This window comes from Salvia splendens, chromosome 9 (genome assembly GCF_004379255.2).
Source record: "Salvia splendens isolate huo1 chromosome 9, SspV2, whole genome shotgun sequence".
Lineage (NCBI taxonomy): Eukaryota > Viridiplantae > Streptophyta > Magnoliopsida > Lamiales > Lamiaceae > Salvia > Salvia splendens.
The window spans coordinates 27,065,811-27,091,778 of NC_056040.1; the positions used below are offsets into that span (position 1 = coordinate 27,065,811).

Here is a 25,968-nt window from a genome sequence, read left to right on the forward strand (position 1 = left end):
TCCGGACGCTGCAATAGTGCCGAGCGGATCGCCCAGCGCACCGCCTAGCGCCACGGAACCGCTGAGCGCTAGGCGGTTTTTAATTCCGGAAATGGCTGGGCGGTTGCAATAGATCGCCTAGCGCCGGCGCTCGGCTAAGCGGTGCGCTAGGCGCTATTGTCGATGGCCTTATAAAATCTAGATCTAAATTGAGTCCTTGTATTTTACCTTTTTTTGAAACCGTCCAAAACAATTAAAATTTTCAAAACAAAGATTTAGTTCTATGAATTTATTTATGAGTAAATTAGCTAAATAGTCATGGACTTTGAGGTTTGCATATTTGTTGTCTTTAGAATCTAAAAATATAATGAGTGATGCCTAGATTTTGATGTTTGCTTTTGAATTTTTTCGGAGAGAGATGTCCCAAGTCATTGAGGACATTTCTGTACTTTTTTTTACCCACTTATTTATGAGCACACGTTTTCTCTTCTTTTCTTTCTTTCCATTTTCTACTCTCTCCGGCCCTAACCGTTCCTAAAGAGTATATGTACTATTTTCTTTTTCGTCCGTTCTCAAAGAGTATGAACTTTCAATTTTAGAAACTCTCTTCTCTCTAATGAGATGAGACTCATTCTCCATTAATAATACTTAAAAACTTTCTCTATCTATCTCTCTTTTACTTTACCAATAATGCATTAAAACTCGTGCCAAACCTAAAGTACATACTCTTTGGAGACGGAGAGAGTATTTTGCATGGCATCCCATTTTTCACATTTTAAAGAGCACACTAGTATAGCATCAAGGACCAAGGGATGTGGATTTCAAAAATCACCACAAACAAGAAATGTTTCATGACAAAAACTTGAACTAATTAAAAGTTTAGAACAGCCAAATATATTTCACAAGGGGAAAATGCACAATCTACATGCAATAATGCCTTCTACATGAGTATTTTGGCAAATAATGAAATCTACGTACTGCAACATTAGAGCATCCTATTGCGGATTAGCCATAGACTAGCAATAGGCTAGTCAAAAACTCCTCCTGCCACAGCCCAGTAATAGGCTAGCAATAGGCAACCAACGTCTGAGCCAAGTAAATAAATTCAGAAATACGGAATTAAAATTGGACACGAATACGAAAAAGCGCAATAATAATTTCATAAAATAAAAAAAATTAACCTAGTACAATTTAAAAATAAAATAAACAACCATTCAATCAAATTACAAACAATATCAACGTGCAATCCTATGAGCCCATAATTCTTCAATTATATCATTCTGGAGTCGAATATGAGTTTCTTGTTGGCACATATCAGCAAATGCTTGGACCCTTTCAGCATCCCCCCGGGTATCCCTATTCGTACAGAGCCGGTGGACACACCGTGGCTTGGTCTGGCAACATCTTCAGTGGCCCAGTCAGTGAGTTCTGGGCCTTCATTTTCAAATATCATGTTGTGCATGATAATACATGCCTACATGACATTAGCAATGCAGTTAGTATACCACAGACGTGTTGGAACCTTCACCGCAGCCCATCGCGACTGGAGCACACTAAATGTCCGTTCCAAATCCTTGCGCGCCGCCTCTTGTCGTTGTGTAAAGTAAATTTTCTTTGGATCTGTTGGGCATATGATCATCTTCACAAAGACGAGCCACCTAGGGTATATCCTATCAGCCAAATAGTAGTCCATGTCGTGCTGGTTTCCGTTGGCGACGAACCTGACCCACGCCAAGGTACTGCTCGTTGAAAAGGGGCGACGACTGTAGGACGTTGATGTCATTGTTCGACTTGGCTACCCCAAAATACGCATGCCAAATCCATAGCCGGTAGTCAGCTACGGCTTCGAGGATCATTGTGGGATTCTCGCCTTTGAAGCCGGTAGTGTACATCCATTTCCAAGCGGTGGGGCAGTTCTTCCACTCCCAATGTATACAATCTATGTTGCCCAACATTTCGCGAAAATCGTGCACCCAAATATCCATCTGATCTTGGCAGTCGTCAAGGGTAGGCATTCAAATATACGTATCCCCGAATATGTGGATGATGCCTCGACAGAAATGCTGCAGACACTCACGGGTAGTGGTTTTGCCTATGTGAAGGTACTCGTCGAACATGTCGGTCGCGCCTCCATAGGCCAACTGCCTAATTGCGGCGGTTCAGTTCTGTATCGGCGCATGACTGGGTCGACCGCTCGCAATATCATCCCTGAACCGAAAATACATGTACCGAGCCTCTAAAGCCGACACGATGCGCAGAAATAGCGGTCGGTGCATCCTAAAACGCCGCCGGAAAAACGACTCCCCAAACCGCGGCTCCTCAGCAAAGTAGTCGTCAAACAACCGTTGGTGGGCACTGACGTGGTCCCGGGGACTTTAATTTGATGATGGATGGGGCGAGGGACCGCCAGCTGCATCTGTTGGCGCAAGTGTTGTTGCACCAACCGATCTATCTCTGCAGATGTCTGGCTCCACAACTCTTCGTCAATTCGTTGCGACGGATCCTCATCACCATCATGAGCCATTTTTTATCCACAGATGAAAAATGAAGAGAGGGGGAAGAGAAACTCGTTAAAATAAGTGGTGCAATGAAATGAAGTGCAACGAGCCATATATATATAGAGTTGAAATGAAATAAATAAAATTAAATTAACGCGTTAGTCGATCGGCTCGCCGATTAAAGCCGCACAATAGCAGACGAGCGATCGGCTAACCACCGACGTTCGCGCCCGACTGCTCGTCCTCCCCTCTCTCGTCTGTCCCGCTCGCCTAATACAATAACGGACATCCGCCACGCCGACGTCCACTATTGTGGATGCTCAACATTTCCCTAACCTTAACCAAGAAATGATATTGAAGAATGTGAAGCACCCTTAGTCATCTCCAATACAATCTTCATTCAGTTAAAAACAATATTTTCAACACAAAAGAAAGAAAAGTACTCACAAGTTTAGAATGACGCCAGTTTTAATGAAAGCCATATAAACATACTCCAAAATCGAACTTCCATCTAGTTGACCACCCGTATTCTTTCAAAAACATAGATTTAATCGATATAAATAATGGTAAATTAATTGTTCTTTATTTAAAGTAATTACTAATTACCCAATATATTACACAAACTACATAAATCCTAATCTACTTAGTTCTACTAATTCAACATGAACCCTAAATTCTACTCATCCAACATGAATCCTAAATTCTTCTACTAACTCAACTCCGAATTCATCAAAATCATGAATCTTAATCTACTAATTTATCCCCATATTCTAAACATGAATCTTAATCATGAATCGGCAGAAATCGCCACGAAGTCACCCTAAATAGGTGTTTTTCGCGTGGGTCTGCGCTACACATTTAGGTTGGAGACGCATAAAACCTATGCGTCTCTCACAAATTTAGCTGTGAAAAATAGAGCTTCCAGATCAGAAAGCTCAATAGTGCTCTCGCGAATAGGAGTCCAATTTTTTCCATTTTGGTCCGTCCGCGAATAGGAGTCCCAGTTCATAATTATTACTCCCTCCGTCCCACAAAAGATATCACACTTGTGGGACGACACGAGATTTTAGGAGGTTTTGTTTTGTGAGTTAAATGGAGAGAGAAAATATAATTTTTATGTTCATGTGAGAGAGAATTTTTTCTAAAAATGGAAATGTGACATCTTTTTTGGGACGAACTAAAAAGGAAAGTGTAACATCTATTATGCGACAGAGGGAGTATAAATAATAAAGAAACTCCGTATTCCACTAACTTACTTCACTCACATGTCATTTAAAATTAATATATACAAGTGGAACTCATATTCAACTAATTTTCTTCCATTTACTTTTCTTAATATTTTTTAAAACCCTGTGTCAGATAGGAATGAGACACGTATTCGCGGACGGAGGAAGTATTTTATACCGAAGTAGAAATCCGCGCACCAATCTCCACTTCCACTAAACCTCTAATGATTTCCTTCTACAGTAAAAACAATTGCATTACAAACACTCCGATAGTCCACATTCTTCAGACCATTCAAAACGGTATTCCACAAAACATTTTTGATTACTTTGCAAGTTGTTTCTACCATATCTCTTAGGATCGGAGGAATACTCCGCTGTGCCTAATACACAGCAGATCCTGCTGTGCCTCAAAACGCAAGAAATTAGGAACTAAACGACAGCAGGTATGTTCTCTCTACTTCCATATCTATTTTCTTTTCCTTTTCTTTACATTTTTCATTCCCTTTTTTCAACTTTTAATTAATGATCATCATTCCTAAATATGAATTGCTGAATTTACAAAAAAAAAATACAGAAACGAGTATAAAAACATTAAAGAACAGATAGCATTATTTTCAAAACCAGAAAAAGACTTTAAAATTTTAATTACAAGTAAAGAAAATGAAAAGGAAAAAAGCATACCTGCCGTCGTTTAGAGCATCCGCAATGGGGCAGACGATAGGCCGCCCGATGCCTCGGGCGCGCCATCGTCCGCCCACTGTGGGTGCGCGAATGATGCCCGATGCATCGTCCGCCCACTGTGGGCGAAGCGGACGATGGCGCGGACGATGCAACGCGTTTTTGTTTTTGTTTTTTTTTTATTTTTTTATTTCGAAAAATTTATTTATATAAATACCCCTACCCCACCTTTATTTGTAACCTTTCCATTCACTTTTCCACGCACAAATTACACTATAAAATGGATTCCGGTGAATACCCAAGTCCGATGTTTGGGGGTGGTGCACGTTGGCCGGGTACAGACCCTGACGAATATCGGCCGTTCGACTCCAACACGCCGTACGATCCCAAATTCAGTACGGATTCGTACGGTCTGTCTGACATGGAGCCGTCTCCAACTCTACAGGGCGTTTTTAATTATTTTGCATTGACATATTTGAAAACATTTAAATTAATTAATAAAACAATAGTGAAACCTATAAGGCAGCCTTTACGGCGGCTTATAGGTACCCCATTGCAGGTGAAAGGGTAGTAGGATAAAATGCTGACGTGGCGGTGCATAGGACGGGCTTCAGGGTGCCCCACTGATGATGCTCTTGGTTCCTAATTTCCTGCGTTTTGAGACACAGCAGGATATGCTGTGTATTAGGCACCGGATAGGATCTCCTCCGGATCCCCCTCTTTCAGTGTTAAATAATGAGAGAAGGAAAATATAAATTAAATTGTGTCAGAGTTGGCAGAATATTGTGTAGTCGAGTGGATGAAAACAAAGTAAAAAATGTGAATTTAGGCATTTCAATCCAAAAAAATATATATATAAAAAATAAGCAAAGTGTTAAAAATGAGTAAACATCATAATGCAATAATTAATAATAAAATCATAATGCAATAATTATTTATAATATTTTGAAAGTTCAAAGATCACAAAAGATCAAACCTCAGAAAATCGAATGACTATTTATGTGGAGTAATTCACTCGTTATTTATCCAGAAAGACTTGGTAGTTAGGCCATCCACAACGCTGTTCCTATACCGTTCCTAAACCGTTCCTTAAACCACTATTTGAGGGCCCCACTGTACTTTTTTACTCCATTCCTTAACTAAGGAACGGAACCTGCAACCCTCGTTCCTTAACCGTTCCTTAACCGTTCCTTAAATTACTATTCATTCAATTTCATTTTTTTTTAATTTCAACTCAATTCAATTAAAAAAACAAACACATTTTATTAAAAAACACACAACATTAAAACAAAGTTACAACTTAAACTTAAAAAAATAAAAAGCACACAATTAAAATCATAAAAAAATAAAAGTACACAATTTTAATAATTTCATCCGCCAAAGTTTGCCCAAATGTGCTCAATTAGATCATGTTGGAGTTGGGTGTGGGCGCTAGAGTCGCGTGTCCTTGCACGAATGGATAACCGTTCTTGTATAGACGGATGCGCTCCACTTCGAGGCGGACTACTTGCGGTTGAGCTTCCGGGGGATTCGGGGTCGAACCAATTTCCCGCCTCGGGTCCTTCGTCTTGGACAATCATGTTGTGCAAGATTATGCACGTATACATGATGTCGACCATGTTCTCCATGAACCACGTACGAGCCGGGGCTTTGATGATGTTGAAGCGCGCTTGGAGAACCCCGAACGCCCTCTCCACATCCTTGCGAGCAGCCTCCTGCTTCTGCGCAAAAAGAGCCTGCTTTGGGTTCGCAGACCCACTGCACGTCTTCACGAAGGTAGGCCACTTCGGGTAGATGCCATCGGCGAGATAGTACCCCATTTTATAAAGCCGATTGTTGGCGACGAAGTTGATGGCCGGCGCTTTACCATCCGAAACTTCGGTCAAGAGGTCGGACTGGTTGAGCACGTTTACGTCGTTGTTCGACCCGGGGACCCCGAAGTACGCGTGCCAGATCCAAAGGCGGTAGTCGGCAACAGCCTCGAGTATAACGGTTGGGTGGGTACCTTTGTGGCCGCTCGTGTAGGACCCCTTCCACGCCACCGGGCAATTCTTCCATTGCCAGTGCATGCAATCGACGCTGCCGAGCATCCCTGGGAATCCGTGCACTGTTTCGTGAAGGTCGAGAAGGAACTGACAATCGGCCGTGCTTGGCCTCCGGAGAAATTCGTCGGTGAAGGCTGCCCGGATGCCTTTGCAGAATTTGAGCAAGCACATTCGCCCAGTGCTATCTCCGATGTGGAGGTATTCGTCGAACATGTCGGCCGTTTGTCCAGTCGCAAGCTGGCGGATTGCTGCAGTACATTTCTGCAGCGTCGTGTGGCTGGGACGTCCGACCGCGTCGAACCCTTCCTGGAAGAACTCTTCCCGGGCTGCCAAAGTATTCACGATGTGGAGAAATAACGGTTTCCCCATGCGGAAACGGCGACGGAAGTACGTATCTCCCCAAACCGGGTTATCGCAGAAGTAGTCGCGTACTAACCTTGCGGCGGCTTCCTCCCGGTTACGATGGATGTACGTACGGGAGCGACGTTGGGGCGGAGCGGCTTCTTCCGCCTCCCGTCGTCGATCTTCTTCAAGTGATTGTTCCAATATTTGACGCATTTGTTCATAAGGATCCATTAGTTTGATTAAATTTGGGAGAAGGAAAATAGAGTTGATTTGAGATGAAAATTGGGGTGGAAATAGAGAGAAATAGATGTGTGTTTGTGATTGAAATGAGTATGAAATAGGAGTATTTATAGAGTAAATAAAAAAAAAAAAAAAAAAAACGGCTATAAAATTAACGGTCTCATTACCGTTAATAAAAAAAAATTTTATTTTTTTTTTATTAAATTCGAATTTTTAAAAAAAAAAATGAATTATTGCGTCATCGGGACGAAGCCCACTCGCGGGGCAGCGAGTGGGCTTCACGCGTCGAATGGGAGTCCGCCACGTCGCCTCGGCGCGTGGCGGAACGTTTCGTTCCGCGTTCCGGAGGAACGAAACGCGGCACGGCATGGGAACGGTGGCGGCACGGAATGGCGACGGAACGCACGCTGCAACGCGTGCCGCCGCGAAACCGTTCCTCCGGAACGGCATAGGAACGGCGACGGCACCGCGTTGCGGATGCTCTTAGCGACATAAAATTGAGTGAGTTAGTATTCGGTAAATGAGAAAAAGTCTTTGCATAATTTTAAAAAGAAGAAATAAATGGCTGTCAAAGCAGTGATGATGATGAACATCAAAACAACAACTACTTCCTCCAATTGATTTTGATTTTGATTTTGATTTTGATCCATCCAACATGCAAATGGAGGAGGACACAAGATCAATCTTAATCTCCATCGCCATAATTTTACTCCTCATAACCTCCATCATCATCGCCCGCCTCTCCCTCAAACTCTCCGAATCCTTCTACCTCATCTGCGGCGCCGCCCTCGCCGCCATCCTATCCGTCGCCGCCATTGTCGTCCTCCGCATCCGCTACAACACCCGCCGCAAGCAGCTCGAGCACCAGATCAGCTTCCAAGGCCGCGAGCTGCGGATCGAGTACAGCTTCCTCCGCAAAGTCGCCGGCGTCCCCACCAAGTTCCGCCACCGCGAGCTCGAGGAGGCCACCGACGGCTTCCGCTCCCTCCTCGGCCGCGGCGGATCCGGCTCCGTCTTCAAAGGCATCCTCTCCGACGGCACCGCCGTCGCCGTCAAGCGAATCGACGGCGAGGAGCGCGCCGAGAAGGAGTTCAAAGCCGAGGTTGCCGCCATCGCCAGCGTCCAGCACCTAAACCTAGCTCGCCTCCTCGGCTATTGCATTGCCTCCGGTGGCAGCCCTCGCTTCCTCGTTTACGAATTCGTCTTCAACGGATCCCTAGACAATTGGATTTTCCCCAAAATTAAACCTAATCAGAGAAGCGGCTGCTTGCCCTGGGATCTGAGATGCAGAATCGCGTTAGATGTAGCAAAAGCCCTAAATTATCTCCACCACGATTGCCGATCATGCGTCCTGCATTTGGATGTGAAGCCGGAAAACATATTGCTCGACGGCGATTTCCGCGCCCTAGTTTCCGATTTCGGACTGTCGAAGCTCAAGGGGAGGGATGAGAGCCGTGTTGTGACGACGATCCGCGGCACGAGAGGCTACATGGCGCCGGAATGGCTGCTGGAAAACGGTGTTTCAGAAAAATGCGATGTTTACAGCTACGGAATGGTGGTGTTGGAGATGATTGGGGGAAGGAGGTGCATCACTGAGCTTGACAAGGGGCATCACTCCAAAAAAAAGTTTCAGTTCTTTCCGAGGATTGTGGTGGAAAAGTTGAAAGAGGGGAAGTTGATGGAGGTTGTGGATGATAGGTTGAAGGAGGCCGATGTCGATGAGGCCGAGCTGAGACGGATGGTTGGAGTGGCGCTGTGGTGCATACAGGAGAAGCCGAGGACGAGGCCGACCATGGCGGAGGTGGTTGAGATGCTGGAAGGGCGGAGGCCGGTGGAGGATGCGCCCGACACGCAGATGCTTGTCGTGGATCTCTTGTCGATTGATGAAGAGGATGACGATGATGGAAATGGTAGAATGGACAAGCGTCGAAAGCCAAGAGCTGTGGTGGTGCGCGATAGCCCCTTGTCCGTGGCTCCCTCGATGGCCTTCTCCACGCTGTCGGGACGTTGAGCCGGAAACTGTTTGTATAGGTAGACCATTTTTTGTTGCAACAAGACTGCAACTAGAATCATACATTTGAGGTCGATTTATTCAATTTTTTGGTAGTGTCCCAAGATTAGATTAGATTAGATTAGATTAGGCCATACTTGACAATAAAAGAACTTTATTACACTTCTGTAACTTGCACTCCGACTCTTTAATCAAATGTGAAATACAGAAATGATGGATTTACAAATTTGTAGCTGCACACATTCTGTATTTAGACTTGATGGAAATGGCTAGAATGTACATTTTGCCAAATTAAATATACAAATTTACAAATAGGAAACTAAATTCTAACAATCCGCACAATAGTTATTTAAGATGAATATTTATAGGGAATGTTAAACTATTGATTTAAAAGAAATGGAGCGTCAACAGTTTGAAATTATGCAAGATAAATTAAAACTTGTGACTTTTCTATTTCACAATATTGAATGAAACATTCAGTTTTATGTATTGAGGTCGTAATACTTGTCCAGCACTTTTTCGGTGTAATCTCCAAAAGAAATAGATCCATTTGGCATGATAAACTGTAAGAAATTACCAACACCACACCATAAATATTTGAAAATATATGTATAATCAAATTAATATCCCTAATTTATATATAGATTCATCACATGTTATTGTCATGGCATGCTGATACAAATCAAACTGACTCACCTCATGTGTATTCACCAGCTCCAGAAAAAGAAGCTTTTCGTCCCTGAACATAAAAAATCATCGATAAGAATTGCACGCAACAGTACATTTCATCCATACATTTCCAATGTATGATGACAAATGATCTAAATCTGTTCAACTTATGTTATAATCGGAAGGAATCCTACATGCAAATATTCGTTTTGCGCAGTTATAACTATGCCAACTACTTCCAAAAGATACAGGTTTTTGAAGTTAGCCTATGTTGCTCACATCATTTTATCAGCAAACTATAAAATGCCCAGCTTCATAAATCTTAGTCCCTCTATACCGAAGAGAGTTTGCAGCATACTGATTCATTGTTTAATGACTTGATAATCAGATTCTGTTATGGTTGATTTAGAACCAAAAACATAGAGATGGAGAGATTTGTGAATAAGCAAATAAGTACCAGTTAGGCTGCATAAATAATGCAAATGTAGAACGTTCAACACCAGATGCCACCTCACCTTTTGGTGCCTAAATATCAAAAAATGGTTAAAAGATAGTAATAACATCATAACTAGCATTAAACAGCCACTATGTGAGATTAACAGCGCTTTCATGATAGAAGAGAGATTTAAACAGCCAGATTACCCGAACACAATGTGGTGTTGCACAAAGTTGACCTCCCGACACTATCTCAGTCGTTTCACCTATTTGGTAGGCAATTTCATCTTCCCCATACACCACATATATCAGTAAAAGCACAGATGATGACAAAATCGAAGCATGTCTTAAGACAAACACCGTACGAAGGGATATGGGCAAAGAATTGGGGCATAAGATCTATAAATTTTATTGGTATCCGGTCACAATGTAGTGAAAAGTAAGGAGGAAAACAGGTTGAACTTTCAAGAATTGCACATTACGAAATCAATCGTTTAAATGTAATATTTGAGCGCATAAAACACAACCAAGCCTTTATACTACTATTACAATGAGCAGAAAGATATATACTTTGACTATTTGACCTGAACGTGTTTTTACATAAAGGCCAGCAGTGCTGTCAGGACAAGATATTTCCACAGAATCTCTCGTGAAAATTGCACTAGTAAGGCATGCATAAGGGATGCCAGCATCCATTAGTCAAACTAAAGTAAGACAAACTAGTAGAAATTTCTCAAAGGGAACATGTGTTTTCTACTAATCAGAGACTTTATACACTCTTATTAGGGTACAAAACAAAGGGAAGGAAAAAAAACAAAAGGAGAGAAATAATATGTGTGACAAACCAAAGAGAGATACAATCAATGATGCAAAAAAGAAGAATAAAATTCTGCTTTTTATACATTAAACATCATTATCGTAATAGCCTCATCTATATGAAGATACGGTGATGGTAATACAAGATCTAAAATTTAGATACCTGTAAGGGAACCATGATCTGTATGCCATCCACACCATGATGACATAGATTCACCACCATCATCTACAACAGAAGTGCTGCAACAAAGCTATTCATGAATGACCAATATTTAAGAGAAAAACTGTCTTTGATATCTATTATTAAAAATGACCATGTTAGAGAAAAGTTGCGAGGAAGGCTGGTATGAAAATAGATGGAGAACAGAACACAATAAACTGAAATAGAAAATGTCAAACTAGCAAATTACTAAACATTCCTCTCAAACCTCAAATGACCTATATATAGGACTCTCAAAAGACTAATAAAAAGACAAGGGAAATGAATATGATCATAATACAATTAATAGTAACTCCGCCAAACTACCTCCACCATCTTGTAACCTCTCCTTGTAATAACTCTCCATTACTCTATCATTATCACAATATAATTATAATTTATAAGTAATTGTTGCACTAATGTCTCCCTGCACAATGCATATCACAGTGATCCTTGCAAATGGGAGTTCAATAGTTGTCAAATTAAAAAGAATTCAACTTTTTTTTACTGTGGCTGTAAAAAGTATTATGAAAATGTTCAACCATAGAAAAGGGTTATTATTGAATCAGTTTGTTATTGCCTCGGTTTGTTAGTTGATTGTATATTTTAACTAGTATTACTTCACAATATAACAAGATACTAAAAAATCTAACGTCCCAATATTTGCAGTGAGGTGAGAGGTTTTGTCACAGTAGAGGGAATTCATATATTTGGAGGCATCGTATAATCATTTTTAAAAAATGCAATGATCCTGGGAATGATAGCTAGCTACACATAACGTTTGCAAGGAAAGAAATGTACCACTGATGGGATGGGAAATAATATAGGAGACGGCCTTTATGGCACTGAGACCGAAGAAGTATTTGCTGCAGACTTCCATTTTCATGCATTTTCAACTCATTTGACTCTGGAGAAGTACAGATCAAGAAGCAATAGGTTAGATACGAAAGCTAATATATCACAGCAAATGCAAAAATCCCGGCCTTCAGCAGCAAAGGGATCCGCTACTGGAAAGAGTAAGGACACAAAACACTCTTATGGTAGTAATGTGTTAGCTTAACAGTTTTACTGCATTCAAATTATGTTTGCCTTGTTATAAGTTATAACAGCTAGTACTAAAAAATGAACAGCATCAAATTTCAAAGCCATTTTAAAATATAGGCATCCTTCAATAATCAGTTGCATCTTCATTCCATATCTAGGGATACAGAACAGTTTTCTCCTTTTTCATTAGTTAGACTAGGGGCTTTGGAAAATATTTTGCCAAACAATAGCCAGATTTTTTTTTCGAACCCTATATTATAAGCATGCAATAGATGGAATGGGACAAAGTTTTAAACTAGAATAATTAAGGTCCCTGTTTTTAAGTCTCAAAAGCAACCAATTAAAATTGATATTAACAAATTGCATTTATTAAATGTATCATGCAGCACAATGCACACTAGTTACATCATGCATTCAGTATTTATAGCGATCATACACTGTACATCCCAAAGTAAATGAAATTGACACTGGAGAAAAGACATAGCAAGTAAACAAAATCAAAAGATGAAGAACTTACTATATTGATCGCAATGGTGTGCCAACAGTAATCCAACATCTAGTATCAACTTTCCGAGAGGTTTAAAGGCTACATGTGGTAGAGGTAGAAAAAAGAAGAAGTCAGGTATCCAGATCCAGACCAATGAAGATTTACAAAGAGAAGGAAAAATGTTACGGAGCAATAGGCGGAAGCACCTTAAGCGTTTGCTAATATCTCAGCATGCGAACATATGGTACGATAGGCATGATAAATAATGAAGAATATGTTGGAACAGAAAATAAATTAAAATGCAAACATATATGAAACAAAGTTTGAAGTCTCACATTAAATTCAGCAGCAAACTAAGGATGTGGAAAACAGTTTCTGAGTTGCATACTATATATATTGTCACAAGTTTTCCAAGAAAAAGGTTTGATAAATAAATTACAAACACCCAACAAGTTACACCACCCCTGACTGCAATTACGGTAGAGAATATGAAAACAATTTACTAGACAGGTTCAGAGTAGCTAGTTCCCAGCACATACCTAGTTCAAGCTGGCAATACATCATGAGGCCATATATTTGGTCCACAGTAAGAAGGATACCTATTAGGAAAAGATCATCAAAACAATCAGAATTCAGAGAGTATAGTATTCTCCAATATTAAAAAATAAGTGGACCTTTTAAATGGCCTTTATCTTCTATGAGAAATAGATCAGATTAAAATTCTCAACCAAGTACAGAAATTTCATTTTTCGCAAATGTCAACATAGGTGACATGCAAATTTATATAGCATGTATAGTTTCGAGTTTAATTTTCCTACTGATAATTGACAGGTTCCAGCCAACCAAATGAACAGTGACAGATACTTTAGTCTTCATATTAAAACAGGTAAATACTAGTATTTATTATACTAATAAAAAAAGGACAGCCCAAAATCGCAGGCATATTCTATTAAGCTATACATTATCCAATATTCACGATAATATCATATTTCTGCTACTGCTGACAAAAGTAGTAGCAGAAGTTATTACCTTTGAACAAGTGATTGGTCATTTGTGGGGACATCAAGTAATGGATTGGCATTGAAGGAGCCTTTCATCGTATCTGTTAAATATAATCAAACTCACACAACTCAAAAAGTGTTACGAAATAGCAACATAGAAGGTTAGAAAGTGCAAGTGAAACTGATAATATGACTATTGGAATGAGAACCGAAGTTGTATACAAGGACAAAAAGTTGCTAATGCCCGCTAATCTATATTTCAAGGACCCAATTACCTGGTTTTCCGGACTCAAGTTTTTCTTTTCCATGACTCCATCCAAAATTGTACCTGCATATACTCCTCCTCAAGATTCAAAGTTAATAACATTTTAAAAGCTGAATACAAACAAACATGGAAAACATAAGCAAACTGAACTAAAGCTAGGAGGGTGATCCCAAGGTGAGTAACTGAAGACATAGAATGATAGAAGGATAATGAGAAGAAGGATTGACATACCTACTGTTAGGATCTTCAAGTTGCAGCTTAAAATCTTCCGGGAGGCCAGCTAATCTGATTCAAAATTATGACAAGGTGAGAGGAAGAGAACATGAAAAATTGAATTTACAGTTGACTGATGAAAATCAAGGGTCCATCACATTGGCGGAAATCATGTAGAATGCATACCTAGGCGCAAGGCATAGAAGATTTCAACGCAGTAATTGATAACCAGGCACCTACACAAATGGAACCAAATCCAGTTACGAAGTTGATATTTCAGAGCAACTGCGTGCATTTTGTTTACATGTTGCAACTATTAAGCTAGTAGGATTATATCTTAGTTTTCATGAACATGGTAAGCAGTGCAATATAAACAATTACTCTTTCTGTATAGTCAGTGTATGAATTTTCAAAAATGTTAATAACTGAAATCCAAATAGTTTGACACCATAATTTTTCCCAGTCAGAGATCCTAACAAAACAAACAAACAACAAATCCGATTATTCAATTCCACAATCAAAATAAAACTCGTTGATTTCATATATGTGGAAGGCCTTTTTGTGTAGAAGAAGAAGACACTAAATGGCGCGAGAGAGGGAGAGAGAGTTGATACTCCATAAAATTCAGTAAATTGAAACAAAAACAGAAAATCACTCCATACATCCGATATGGAGAGAATTCCGAGGCCGTTGGGGCCAAATCCGAGCTCAATTTTCTCCGATAAATCCGCACTTGTATCCTATCGTCAAAACAAACACGATGTATCAGATCATATGCACTCCTCATAACTACCAACTCAAGCACAAATGATCGATATTTGGATTACCTTCAATTGATCGTAGGAAATAGTAGGTGTTGAAATAGTGGGAGCAGAGAGTGCGAGGAAAATTCAGCAGCTGATCGAATAGCGGAGTACCGCGATCGAAATGAGAATTTTGCAATTACAGCCGTTTGCGGCGGAGGCAGAGGGGCGGGGTTAGCGTAGCCGTGGCGGAGAAAGGCGGAGTGATTTAGAGAAGTCATGTTATGGCGCCGTGTGCAATTCGACCAATCTTTTTTTAAATTTGGACGTCGTCTTCCGCCGTTACGTCTCACTAACGACTTCGTTTTTATACATTTTCTTACTTTTTAATACGCCACTATCAAAGTTTAGATTTATCTTTCTTTTTATCTCTCTTTAAATCGATCAACCATTTTAGGTAGAGTGAACCACTCCATTCGTGGTGAAATCTTATCCAATTTTGTTTTATCCATGAATTATTGTCCATTTTATTTTTTTCCTATTTTCGATAAATGAACTCTACTTTCCACTTTACATTCACGTTCTATTATAAAACTAATATATAAATGTGGGACCTATATTCCACTAACTTTTCCCACTCACTTTTCTTCACATTTGTTAAAATCTGCGTCGAGCCAAACAAGAACAACATTTTGCTGAAGGAGGAGTATAAAACTAGTACTCCGAGAATGGGTTTGCGTATTCAACATTTACAAGATCACATTTTCAGTTAAAAAGTTCTATAATTTTCAAATTCAGTCCTGATTTTTACTATTTTATCCTTCATCCTTTAAGGGATGTATTTGACCATTTAGCTTGATTTGAAGAGTGTGTTAGAGCACCAAACTTGTGGTTTTTAAATGTTTATATACTTTTGTTTTGATTTTCTAAGGATCAAAAATTTTCATGGTATTATTAAATCTTTATATATTATCTCAAAATAAATTATTTAAATTTTTATAGTATTATCTAAAAATGAATTATTTAAATTTTTATGATATGTTTAAAATTATTGCATTACAATCAAAAAATTAATACCTGATAACTTTTTTAGTACTCTACATCTCATTATTCATGATTGCATTACAATAGTAAAAGTTTTCCAGCTTATAGTATATCTTTAGCAGTTCTTCCGTTTCCACTCTACATCTCATTATTCATGCTTATTTACTACTAATTTTATGACTTAAATCGCTAATTTACTAACTCATCAACGCAGTTTATTAAAGATGTAAACACGATCACATTAAAATATCAATACAAATTTGTGTAGAAATTTAGGCATAGTTTGGTAGCTATGATAATTATAGATTAGTTTATTTAACCTAGGGGTATCAAAACGGGTACCCGCGGGTACCCGAACCCGAAAAGTTCAATATTATATTACCCAATCCCGACCTATATGATTATACTGATAATCCGATACCCGCATCAGATATTCTGAACCCGCAGTTACGGGTAACCAAACGCGTTGGCATAATTTGAGTTGTGTATTATATTATTAAATGGTATTATACCTTTAGTTTTCGACAGGACTTAACATCAATGCTAGTCATCTAATACAACAATTTTATGTACACGTTTGTCATTTTAGAATGAATTTTGGGATTTCATGCAGCGGCGAATCCAGGTGGGGTCGGCCTACCCCTCCACAGTCGCCGTAGAATCGCCGGATACTACCCTCCCTCAACTGCCGACCCCACGGTGCCAACTCTCCTGCCCCAAGTCTCTGGCTCGCTGCGAGCTAAATCTGATGCGGAGAAGATGATAGAGACAATTGAATTCTTATCTAGTAATTGGGCTTCACCAAATGGGCCTACCTCATCTATCAATTAAGCTGGCACATGTTCCAATAAATTTTACATATACTGGATTACTGCTAATACACGAGAATACAAAATATTTATGTGGCATAATGCCTATTCTTTAACGCCTAATAAGGAGTATTCATAAAGCATTATTATTATTATTATTATTATTATTATTATTATTATTATTATTATTATTGATTTAACTGTTTTGTTTGCCTTATCCTTAATGAGACTAAATTCAAAATGTTATAGTATTGTGATAAATTATTCAAGATAGAATATAAATCAGGATTGATCGTGTTATCTTACTTTTAAGTAATCCCTATTTGGTTTTTCAATTGATTAAATTGGTCACTGGACAACACAATATATGTTAGAAGGAGTATTTTTTATAATAAAATTTGTGAAGATGGAGCTACTAAATAAGATAAAAGATGACTAGTCGAATGATATTTTGATGGCATAGAATGAGAAGGGGCGTTTGTAACTATTCCCAATGAAAAAAATTTGAATCATTATTCGGAAAAGTAAACAATACCGCATAAGAGCATCCGCAGCGGTGGCGAAAGACGCCACCGCCGTCCGCGCCGTTGGCAAGGCGCAGGACCGCCGCCGCTGCAGCCGCGCCGCTGGCACGGCGCTGCTCGATGTATCGAGCACGTCCGTGCCAGCGGACGCACACGTGGCGCGCTCCCATTCGTCAACGGCATAGCCGTTGTGTTTAAACTTTTTTTTATTTATTTTTTTTAAAAATCGGTATTTAATTATAAATAATGCTAAAAAATAAAAAAAATATATTTTCCAAATCCCAAAAATATGGCCGTTTTTTTCCCATTTTTTCTGAATTTTTTTGATTTTTTTTTATTTTTTTTTCCCCAAAATCATCTATAAATACACACATTCATCATCCATTTATCACATCAAATCATCTCTCATTCATCTCTCATTCATAATTCTCATACAAACTATCAACACATTCATCACCCACTCAAAATCTCAAATGGATTTCACCCATATTATGTTCACGTGTATTATATTACACAACATGATTATAGCCGACGAAGGGCCGAGGGCGGCTAGCTTCTACGACGAGGACGAAGCCGGAAGCTCAACAGCGAGGTCTCCCCTACGCCGAGGCGAGCATACGACGGTTGGCCAGAGGATCGAGACAAGACACACAATGCGCGATACTCGAATCCACAATCAACTACAAGAAGACCTAATCAACCACATGTGGGCGAAATTCGGCAACGAGTAGTGTCATTTTTAATTTTTAGGATTTTAATTATGTAATTTTTAATTTTTAGGATTTTAATTATGTAATTTTTAATTTTTAGGATTTTAATTATGCAATGTTTAATTTTATTTGTCATTTGTAATATTTATTGTGGGTTTTAAATGAATTTTAATATTATGGAAATGTTTTTGTGTAATTGAATTTTATATTAATTGTGCTCGTCCTTGCGGAAGAGCACAGTTGTGGGTGTTGTGCTCTTGCCAGAGAGCAGGCATGAATAGTACCGCCCGGGCCCACAACCGTGCCGCTGGCAAGAGCACGGTTGTGGATGCTCTAACATAAGATTGTGATATTTATATTTTATGTATTTTTTGCAGAAATATATTTAATATTACTCCCTCCATCCGCCATTAGAAGTCTCATTTCTTGGCGCCATTAGAAGTCTCATTACTTGTTTTGTGTACTTAAATTGCACCCTAAAAATTACAACAATAACCCGTTATCCGCTACCCGTTCGACACCCTTTATCCTGTATTATTGATCATTTGGTAGCTTAATTTATTTATCTTTAAAGCCTATGTTTAAGGACATGCCCGATATAATAAACTCTCATATTATAGATAAATATTCTGATCTCCGTGGTCTGATTACATCAATTTTGAACCTGACAAATCTATGTTCTTACCCAAATACTCTCATATTAATCTATTTTTTTACACAAATATCCTTTGTTTTTATTTCTCGACATTCGTTCCATCATTCACAAACTAAACTCCATTGAAACTAATCTCAACTCCACGATACGAAGAATGTGCATATTGGGGAAAAAAGTGTATGAATCTGCAATAAAAACAATCGCAATTCTCAATTCCGTCATCCTACACAGTAATTTTGATGAATTTTTCCTAAATCATGTTCCCTGATCAATTCCGTCATAAATCACACCGCACCTTGGCGCAATTCTGCTATATGAACTAGGTCTTGCGCTCAACTGCTCGTCGCTAGAGTCGCGATCAATTGCTCGTGATTGTGGAGCCCTAATTTTGATACATTCTTCCCAAATTTCATCGTGATTCTAATATTCGAGCGGAATTGAGTAGCACAACACTTCACACATACGCAATTATACAATGTGTTTTAACAAATGTTAACATGCATTGTATTTATACTCCACCACACATTGCACACACCCGCAACACACATTGTACGCATACTACTCTACCACACTGCGCACACACACGGCACACAACAATACATACACGCACGGTATAGACGCCAAAATCTCTTTTAGTTTGTGGACATAAATATTCAGACCGAACCACGTAAATCCTTGTTCCTTTCGTTTTATCACCTTCGAGTTCATAGTTTCAACATATTCAACAACTCTTTTTTGTTTTTATCACGTTGTGTCTGATTATATTTAAGCCATACCCTAACACGTGTAACACTCTAACGAGCGACGACAGATTGGCTGTTTTCCATTTCTATCTTGGTAAGATGTCCTTTACTCGTTAAGGAATTTGTTGAGAGAGAGAGGTGAATTGAAGTGGACCCTTTGATTTAGATATGTCTATGAGCAAATTGTGCAACCAGACATTGTTTGAACAGGTTTGCAAATTAAGTATGCTGACGAGTTTAAAAACAAAAACAAACTTTGAAATGTTAACTAATCAGTAAAGCAAACAGAAATGCATAATTCCAATAGATTTTTTTCCTAAAGAATTTGCCAATCACAGTCAAGGACAACTACTAAGTAGAAAGGTAAAGAAATTGAACAATGAATATAGATTGAACTTTACCAGTGCTTCAGTATCTCCTTCCCCTTCCTCTCCCTCGTCCCCTACCTCTTCCCCTCCCTCTTCCCCTGAATTCAGTTCGACCAGAAGCTCCAGCATCATCTCTTTCGAAACTGAACATGCTCATCTTTATACTTCTAGCATCCATCATAAGAGGATCATTTTGTACCTAAATGTATGACACAGAATATGAGTTAAAATGCAAAAAAACTGAAGAATCTATATCCATATTATAGGGATCATGGAACACTCCTGCTAGGCAGAGGGTGACTATAACAACAGAAAACAAAAATAAGGTTTGATGCATCGATCGAGATAATTGGAATGGTGTACTCCATATGAAATATTGTAGGGTAAGAAATAGTTACATTATTTTCCTCCAAATCAAAGTGCTCCTGCAGCTGTCTTGCAAGCTCTTCATCTTCAGTGTAGTGGTGGTGCTCATGTGTTGTCTGAAGATTGCCTCCTGTTTTCCTCCTTTCCCACTCATCAAGGGTGAGCAAAGACGAGTCATCTTCTGTATCCTTTCCCCTACGCCTCTGAAATCTAGAATTGCGATCACCAAAACTAGGCTGACTTGTTTTCTGGAGAAGTTTCTGAGCCGCTACTTGATTTTGAACAGGTACAGATGCCACTACTGTAATAGATTCAAACAAGTTACTGTGGTATAAGTACCAGAATTAACTATCTGAAAATTCATATTTCAAACTTTAACGGAATGTAATGTTGGGGTTGATCTATAACACTAGAGTGCGTATAAGTATACTCCGAGAAATCAAAAACAGAAATTTATTATGCACCACTATAGAAGTTCAACCAAAGATCCACAGGCTACCATAAGTTTACCTTTTGGTCTTTCTGAGGCAGTTGCCTTCTCGGGATTTCCTTCATTTGAGTGAAGCAGCTTTGCTCCATCAGTTAAACCATCTTTAGTTTCATTATTTTTCTGGAGCTGGACATTCTGGCGCAAATTGGAGCACTCGCCTCTTGCAGCGAGACTCTGCCGATGGTCATTTGAGGATATCGCTGAAATCCATCCGACCCAAAATATTATAAGTTTGCTTTTAACAATGGGAAGCCATGCTGAATGGCTTCCTCTTCAACAAGAAAAATCGCAGTAAAGGAATATTTAACTGGTTCCATTCCATCCAGGGAGTTAAATTTCTGAATCTGTTAAAATCGGATATATGGAGAGAATCAAAACCCTCCAGCTTGATACATAGTTTGGTTCAGACTCATTTCAATATTGAAGATGAGCTTGATCTTTAGTTTTATTATTAAATCGAATACTCCACTTGTTAACTTGTACTCATGATGATACTTTCACTTATTATTAAATCAATTGTTCCATTTCTTATCGATAAGACATTTTTTCTGACTGTTACAGTGAAGGCATATGTAATTTATGGGGTAAAATAGTGTTTTGCATGAAAAGTAAGTTCAACTTGATCATGAACCTGTGGCATCTACTGGAAAATGCATACCTTCAGAAGACGGAGTGTATGAAGTAGATGAAGGGCCACGTCCGGTTCGAACCTGGAGCTTTTCGAATGGTGGAGGATAGCTAGATGCATTTTCTTGTGATGGCCTGAGCTTGTAGCGAGAAACATTCATGTACTTACGCTTTAACTGCCATTCTTCGTAAAGAGACTGAACAACGCCGCCTAAAACAGTAATTACATTTTTGTTCAAACACAAGATACCACTGCGCATATCAGCTTTATTCTGCAGCTTGACCTGGAACACAAGCAAAAATGTTAGTACCAAATATATTACGAAAAGGTGCATCAGTGAATTATAGTCCAGGCTATCCAGCGCCAAGCCAACTAACATATTGAACATGGACAACATGTAACGCAATCTTAGTAAATGTGCATATTTTCGAAAGATATGCTCCCATCAAGGCTAAGCATGTATGTTTAAAAGGTATAAGTATAACTGCTGTCCTGAAAGACATAAATACAAGCAGTCCCAAAGGCTAGGCAGGTCATCTTATTAGTTCATCTCATGGCAATTCAATCATGTTAGCTTGGGTATGACACGACTCAGACTAACTACTGGCATAAGAAAAGTTTTAAGAGCCAAGACCTTTGTCCCAGGGCTAATATCATCAGGAAATGACGGTACATGTGAGTACTCTACAGCAGTTATTTCATTGTGTCCATCTGTGAGCTTCAATAGTAACAGCCGTCTGTTGTTTGAATTTTCTGAAGCAGCCTCAGCCACACTACTCCGAGATATATCTCTGCTTGAGCACACCTGTTCCATAGAGACAATTCTATAAAGGGTGAGATAGTCCATGAGTACATAACATAACAAATACAAAGTCACAGAATCAAAACAGGACTTTAGGCAGCATAAAGCATAAGAACAACTGAACAAGTTTGCTTGAGAGAAGTGCTTTAGTGAATATAAGGGAAGACAAATTGGATCCGTCGTATATTTTAAAAATAAAATGGGGGCTTGTATTATTCCAGATGCATCAGTTTAGTCCAAAATCATTTTTTATCATTTCAACCAGAAAATTTCATATTCAGTTCTAGTCTCATATAACAGAAAATAATGACCATATGTATTTGCGCCCTTATGCTGCTAGATTAGTGCATGCTGGGTGAAACATGAGAAACAGCCATTCATGTATTCTCCTTATCAGGACAAATGCTAGAAGCTGGTACAGCTAAAACCAAAGACAGTCAAGCAACATATAGACATGTTGATTTGCAACTAAAAAAACTTTACTGGCACTGATAACTTATGAATGGGCATGCTTGTATATATCAAAGTCCAGAAACATTCAATCATGTCATTTTTAACCGTACCTGTCCTTTGGTTTTCAAATACTATGCCTACAATTGTAAGAGTCTAACTAGATTCAGAGGGTACAGTAACTAAATGTAGTAACATGACACTGCTATTATTGATTTGTATAAAATGTAAACCGCAAATTATGGCAGCACGCACTTCCCGTTTGCAAATTTACCAAACTACTCTTGATTACCTGTTGCGAAGGCTTTATAAATCATTTTGGTTCAGCTGGATACATGAGAAAATCCAATTTCCTACCTTCTCTGTATCTCTATGTTCATTCAATGTTGGAACTTTCTCATTCATATGGTCACACACCCTATCCACTCTTCGAAGTTCAATAAACTACATGAACTATAATAGTCCATAAATAGTTTCTACTTGAATCTCTTCGATCAATTTGACGTGATTTAAATACAAATCTAACATAAATTTTACAGCATGAATATGTTCCATTCCCCTCATTTTGTGAGGAGCAAGGCTTATCCAAAAGTGTGGAATCATATCCCTAATCAAGCTACCATAATATTACCAATCCCATTCCAATTCCCATTACCAGTCAGGCATTGCAATTTGCAACAAAGAGAAAAATTAATCCGACTCAACTTTGTATAACTCCATAATTAAGAAAGCTACACTAGTGGGGAAATAATATATACCTGAAGCACAATTGGACCTTGAAGATGAGAGGTTTTGCTGAGAAGAGAAGGTTGCGGTAAGCATTTTCCGCCAAAGGATCGCAAGTCCATATTGAGAAGCTCTGATTCAACTGAATCGAGGGCGGCAGATGCGGTGATGAGTTCTCGAATTCGGTCAGTATCTTTTAAACACCAGCCTCTGGCGGCGAGAGCTGCCGAAAGATGAGACTGCGAAGAAGAAGCGGCGGCGGCCGCCATGACCAAGGCACGATGGAGATGGTTAGTTACAACGCCGTCGTCTAAACATATGGCTTCTCCAACTTAAGCATTAACTTGAATCAGATGATGTACACATTTTATCAGAGCTTAATAATGGTATTTTTTGTGGAAAAATAGATAAAATTAATTTCTTTAGATGATCCAATTTTTTTAAAAAAGAGTATTTTTTATGTATAGAGGATAGAGATGCCCAAGGTTTAGGGTTTCGGCTGTTAACCGCAAAACCATAACTGGCGGTTACGGTTCCGAACAGGAATCGTGAGAATTTATCCGAACCGAAACGGTCGATTTTAGAACCGTGGTTCGGTTCAGGTTCAAAAAATTCCGAACCGAAATCGTACCAGAACCGCTAGTTCCGGGTGGTTCCAAACCGGAACTGTGAAAAATCACCTGAACACCGTGAGCCGGAACAGCAAAAAACCATCGAAAACCGACAGTTCGGAACCGTGAAAAACCGTAAAAAAAATGCCGAAAAACTGCCTATTCAGAACCGAAACCGAAACCGAAACCGGCGGTTTTTTAACCAGAATCGTAACCGCAAAACACCCCCGCAGTTCGGTTCTGGTTCAACAATTTCTAAAACCGGAACCAGCGGTTCCGGAACTGTGGGCACCTCTAACAGAGGATGTACTCTTTCTAGCCCTAGCCACTTATGCTTATTTGCCACCTTGTGTTGGGCTACATGTCCAATACTATGTTAATTTGGTTCATTTCTGTGGTCTAAAAATATTAAGTTAGGCTCATATTAAGCCCATGCGTTAAGCCCAACGATCAGGCCCAAAAAATAGACAAAAGACCACCCAAATATCAATATTTAGGATCCAAGCCCAAGGCCTACAACTTTGGCATGCGGCACACGGCCTTGGCTTGGCGACGCGTGCGTGTTGGCTTTACAACCCATTTATTGCGCCCTATAGTTATTACATGTAATAATTTAGCCTCTTAAATACTCCCTCCGTCCCAAGATAAGCAAGTCATATTATTTTTTAGGATGTCCCACTGTACGAGCGTCATTAACCATTGCCCGGATCAGGCCCCAAGTCCCATCCACGTCATCATTCCCCTAATTTTCAGGTCCAGGCCACAACTCCCATATGAAGGGGCTGGGCAGCGGAAGCGTGCGTTCAAACGGATCACATAATAATTCTGATCTATTTAGCAGATTATTTAGACAAATTCTATTCGCGTAATTCTCACATGTATCATGCTCATAACTTGAATTTAAACATGCTTTAGCGCAATTAACACCTAAAACATGTTTGCTGTGGAGTTAGCCAATTTACCTCGTTGATTCACTGAAGAATCGAAGATGGCTCGCGTCTTCTCCATGTGAAGATCTTGAGTACTAAACCACAGATCTTCTGACTGGTTCCCGGACTGTAATCTGATATCAGTGTGGGCTGATCTCACCAGAATACTAGGACTTGAATAAAGAAGACGGAAACTGCTCACGGAGGAGAGCAAAAATCGTCCCCTATGATGGATAGGAGCTGGACGAAAATTTTGTAAGAAAATACAAGTGTATTTTCAGTCTTCTTTATTCTCCTATTTATATTTAGTCACATATTGGGCCCAGTCAGGGATCTATGGAAGAATTTGGATATGGCCTCCCCCAATTAGCTTTTTACTAATTAAATTGAACCCACAATTTAATATAAGCTTATATTGGAATATTACGAGCAGCCACTACAGAAGTAATATTGCAGTGCCCATCCAAATCGGAAATTACAAGCATTCCGGGTTTCTATTTGTTTGTCATTTATTTCCCGTGCTTAAGATAGAAACGTCCATTGATTAATCAATGTCTGCTATGGACTTAATTAATTAACATATTATTATCTTCAAGAGTGGACTTAGCAAGAAACGCTTATTTATTATTCATAGAGTAATCAAACTCCAATTAGCTAGGTTCTGAATAATAAAACCTTATTTCTAACTCCTCTTGTGGACGTTATCAAACGAGACTCACCTCGCGCTCGATTCAATATAATAGCAATCCTAGCACCGCTAGATATTAATCACCACTACCCAATATACCCGGATTCTTAGGTTACGAAAAACCCGCACCTTTTGGTAAGTCAAAGTAGTGCATAATCAATACTGTATGCTCAATGCTAACGTACATTGATTAAGAAATTAATTATCAAGACCTCGACTTTCAGTAGATAGCATAAAGACTCGTCTTGCTGTTAGATCCAATTCAGTGCTCATCTTATTTCAGTAAGGCTTAGAAATATGCGGACTAACATTTGCAACCTTTCACGATAGGTAGTCTTGGCCTATCTAGGTTGTGAAATTCTTATTTTTCTTTGTTCAAAACTGACCGTGTTACCTTAAAGTGGACGACGCCCACAACCGGTCTACTAAAACAAAGACTTAGAATTGGTTACGTAGCTTATACATTTAAATATGCAATAAATATCCATTAAATGTAAAACATAACAACATTATGACAAAAATAATCTGTTG

General features: G+C 39.2%; 2 protein-coding genes and 1 pseudogene across 2 annotated transcripts; 1 reads left to right on the forward strand and 2 right to left on the reverse strand.

The window, feature by feature from the left end:
* The first annotated feature begins 7,549 nt into the window (after window positions 1–7,549).
* On the forward strand, window positions 7,550–9,248 carry LOC121746846 (probable receptor-like protein kinase At5g20050). Its single transcript, XM_042140787.1, has one exon. The coding sequence runs from the start codon at window positions 7,667–7,669 to the stop codon at window positions 9,020–9,022; it is 1,356 nt and encodes a 451-aa protein (XP_041996721.1). The 5' UTR covers window positions 7,550–7,666; the 3' UTR covers window positions 9,023–9,248.
* A 23-nt stretch (window positions 9,249–9,271) lies between these two features.
* Window positions 9,272–15,175, reverse strand: LOC121749366 (annotated as a pseudogene).
* A 4,440-nt stretch (window positions 15,176–19,615) lies between these two features.
* Window positions 19,616–23,566, reverse strand: LOC121746740 (tudor domain-containing protein 3-like). Its single transcript, XM_042140665.1, has 6 exons — window positions 23,242–23,566; window positions 21,866–22,036; window positions 21,262–21,514; window positions 20,624–20,803; window positions 20,146–20,414; window positions 19,616–19,946 (listed from the first exon to the last, which is right to left on the reverse strand). The coding sequence occupies exons 1-6, from the start codon at window positions 23,476–23,478 to the stop codon at window positions 19,788–19,790; spliced, it is 1,269 nt and encodes a 422-aa protein (XP_041996599.1). The 5' UTR covers window positions 23,479–23,566; the 3' UTR covers window positions 19,616–19,787.
* Between the last annotated feature and the right edge of the window lie 2,402 nt (window positions 23,567–25,968).

What these genes read in the sequence shown, in the direction of transcription:
- LOC121746846 (XM_042140787.1), top strand. Translation starts at nt 7,667, where the DNA reads ATGCAAATGGAGGAGGACACAAGATCAATCTTAATCTCCATCGCCATA.
- LOC121746740 (XM_042140665.1), bottom strand. Translation starts at nt 23,478, where the DNA reads ATGGCGGCCGCCGCCGCTTCTTCTTCGCAGTCTCATCTTTCGGCAGCT. An exon ending in ATATTAGCCCTGGGACAAAG is followed by an intron (nt 21,515 to 21,865) that starts GTCTTGGCTCTT and finishes CTTGTGTTCCAG; the next exon opens with GTCAAGCTGCAGAATAAAGC. An exon ending in ATACACTCCGTCTTCTGAAG is followed by an intron (nt 20,804 to 21,261) that starts GTATGCATTTTC and finishes GATGGATTTCAG; the next exon opens with CGATATCCTCAAATGACCAT.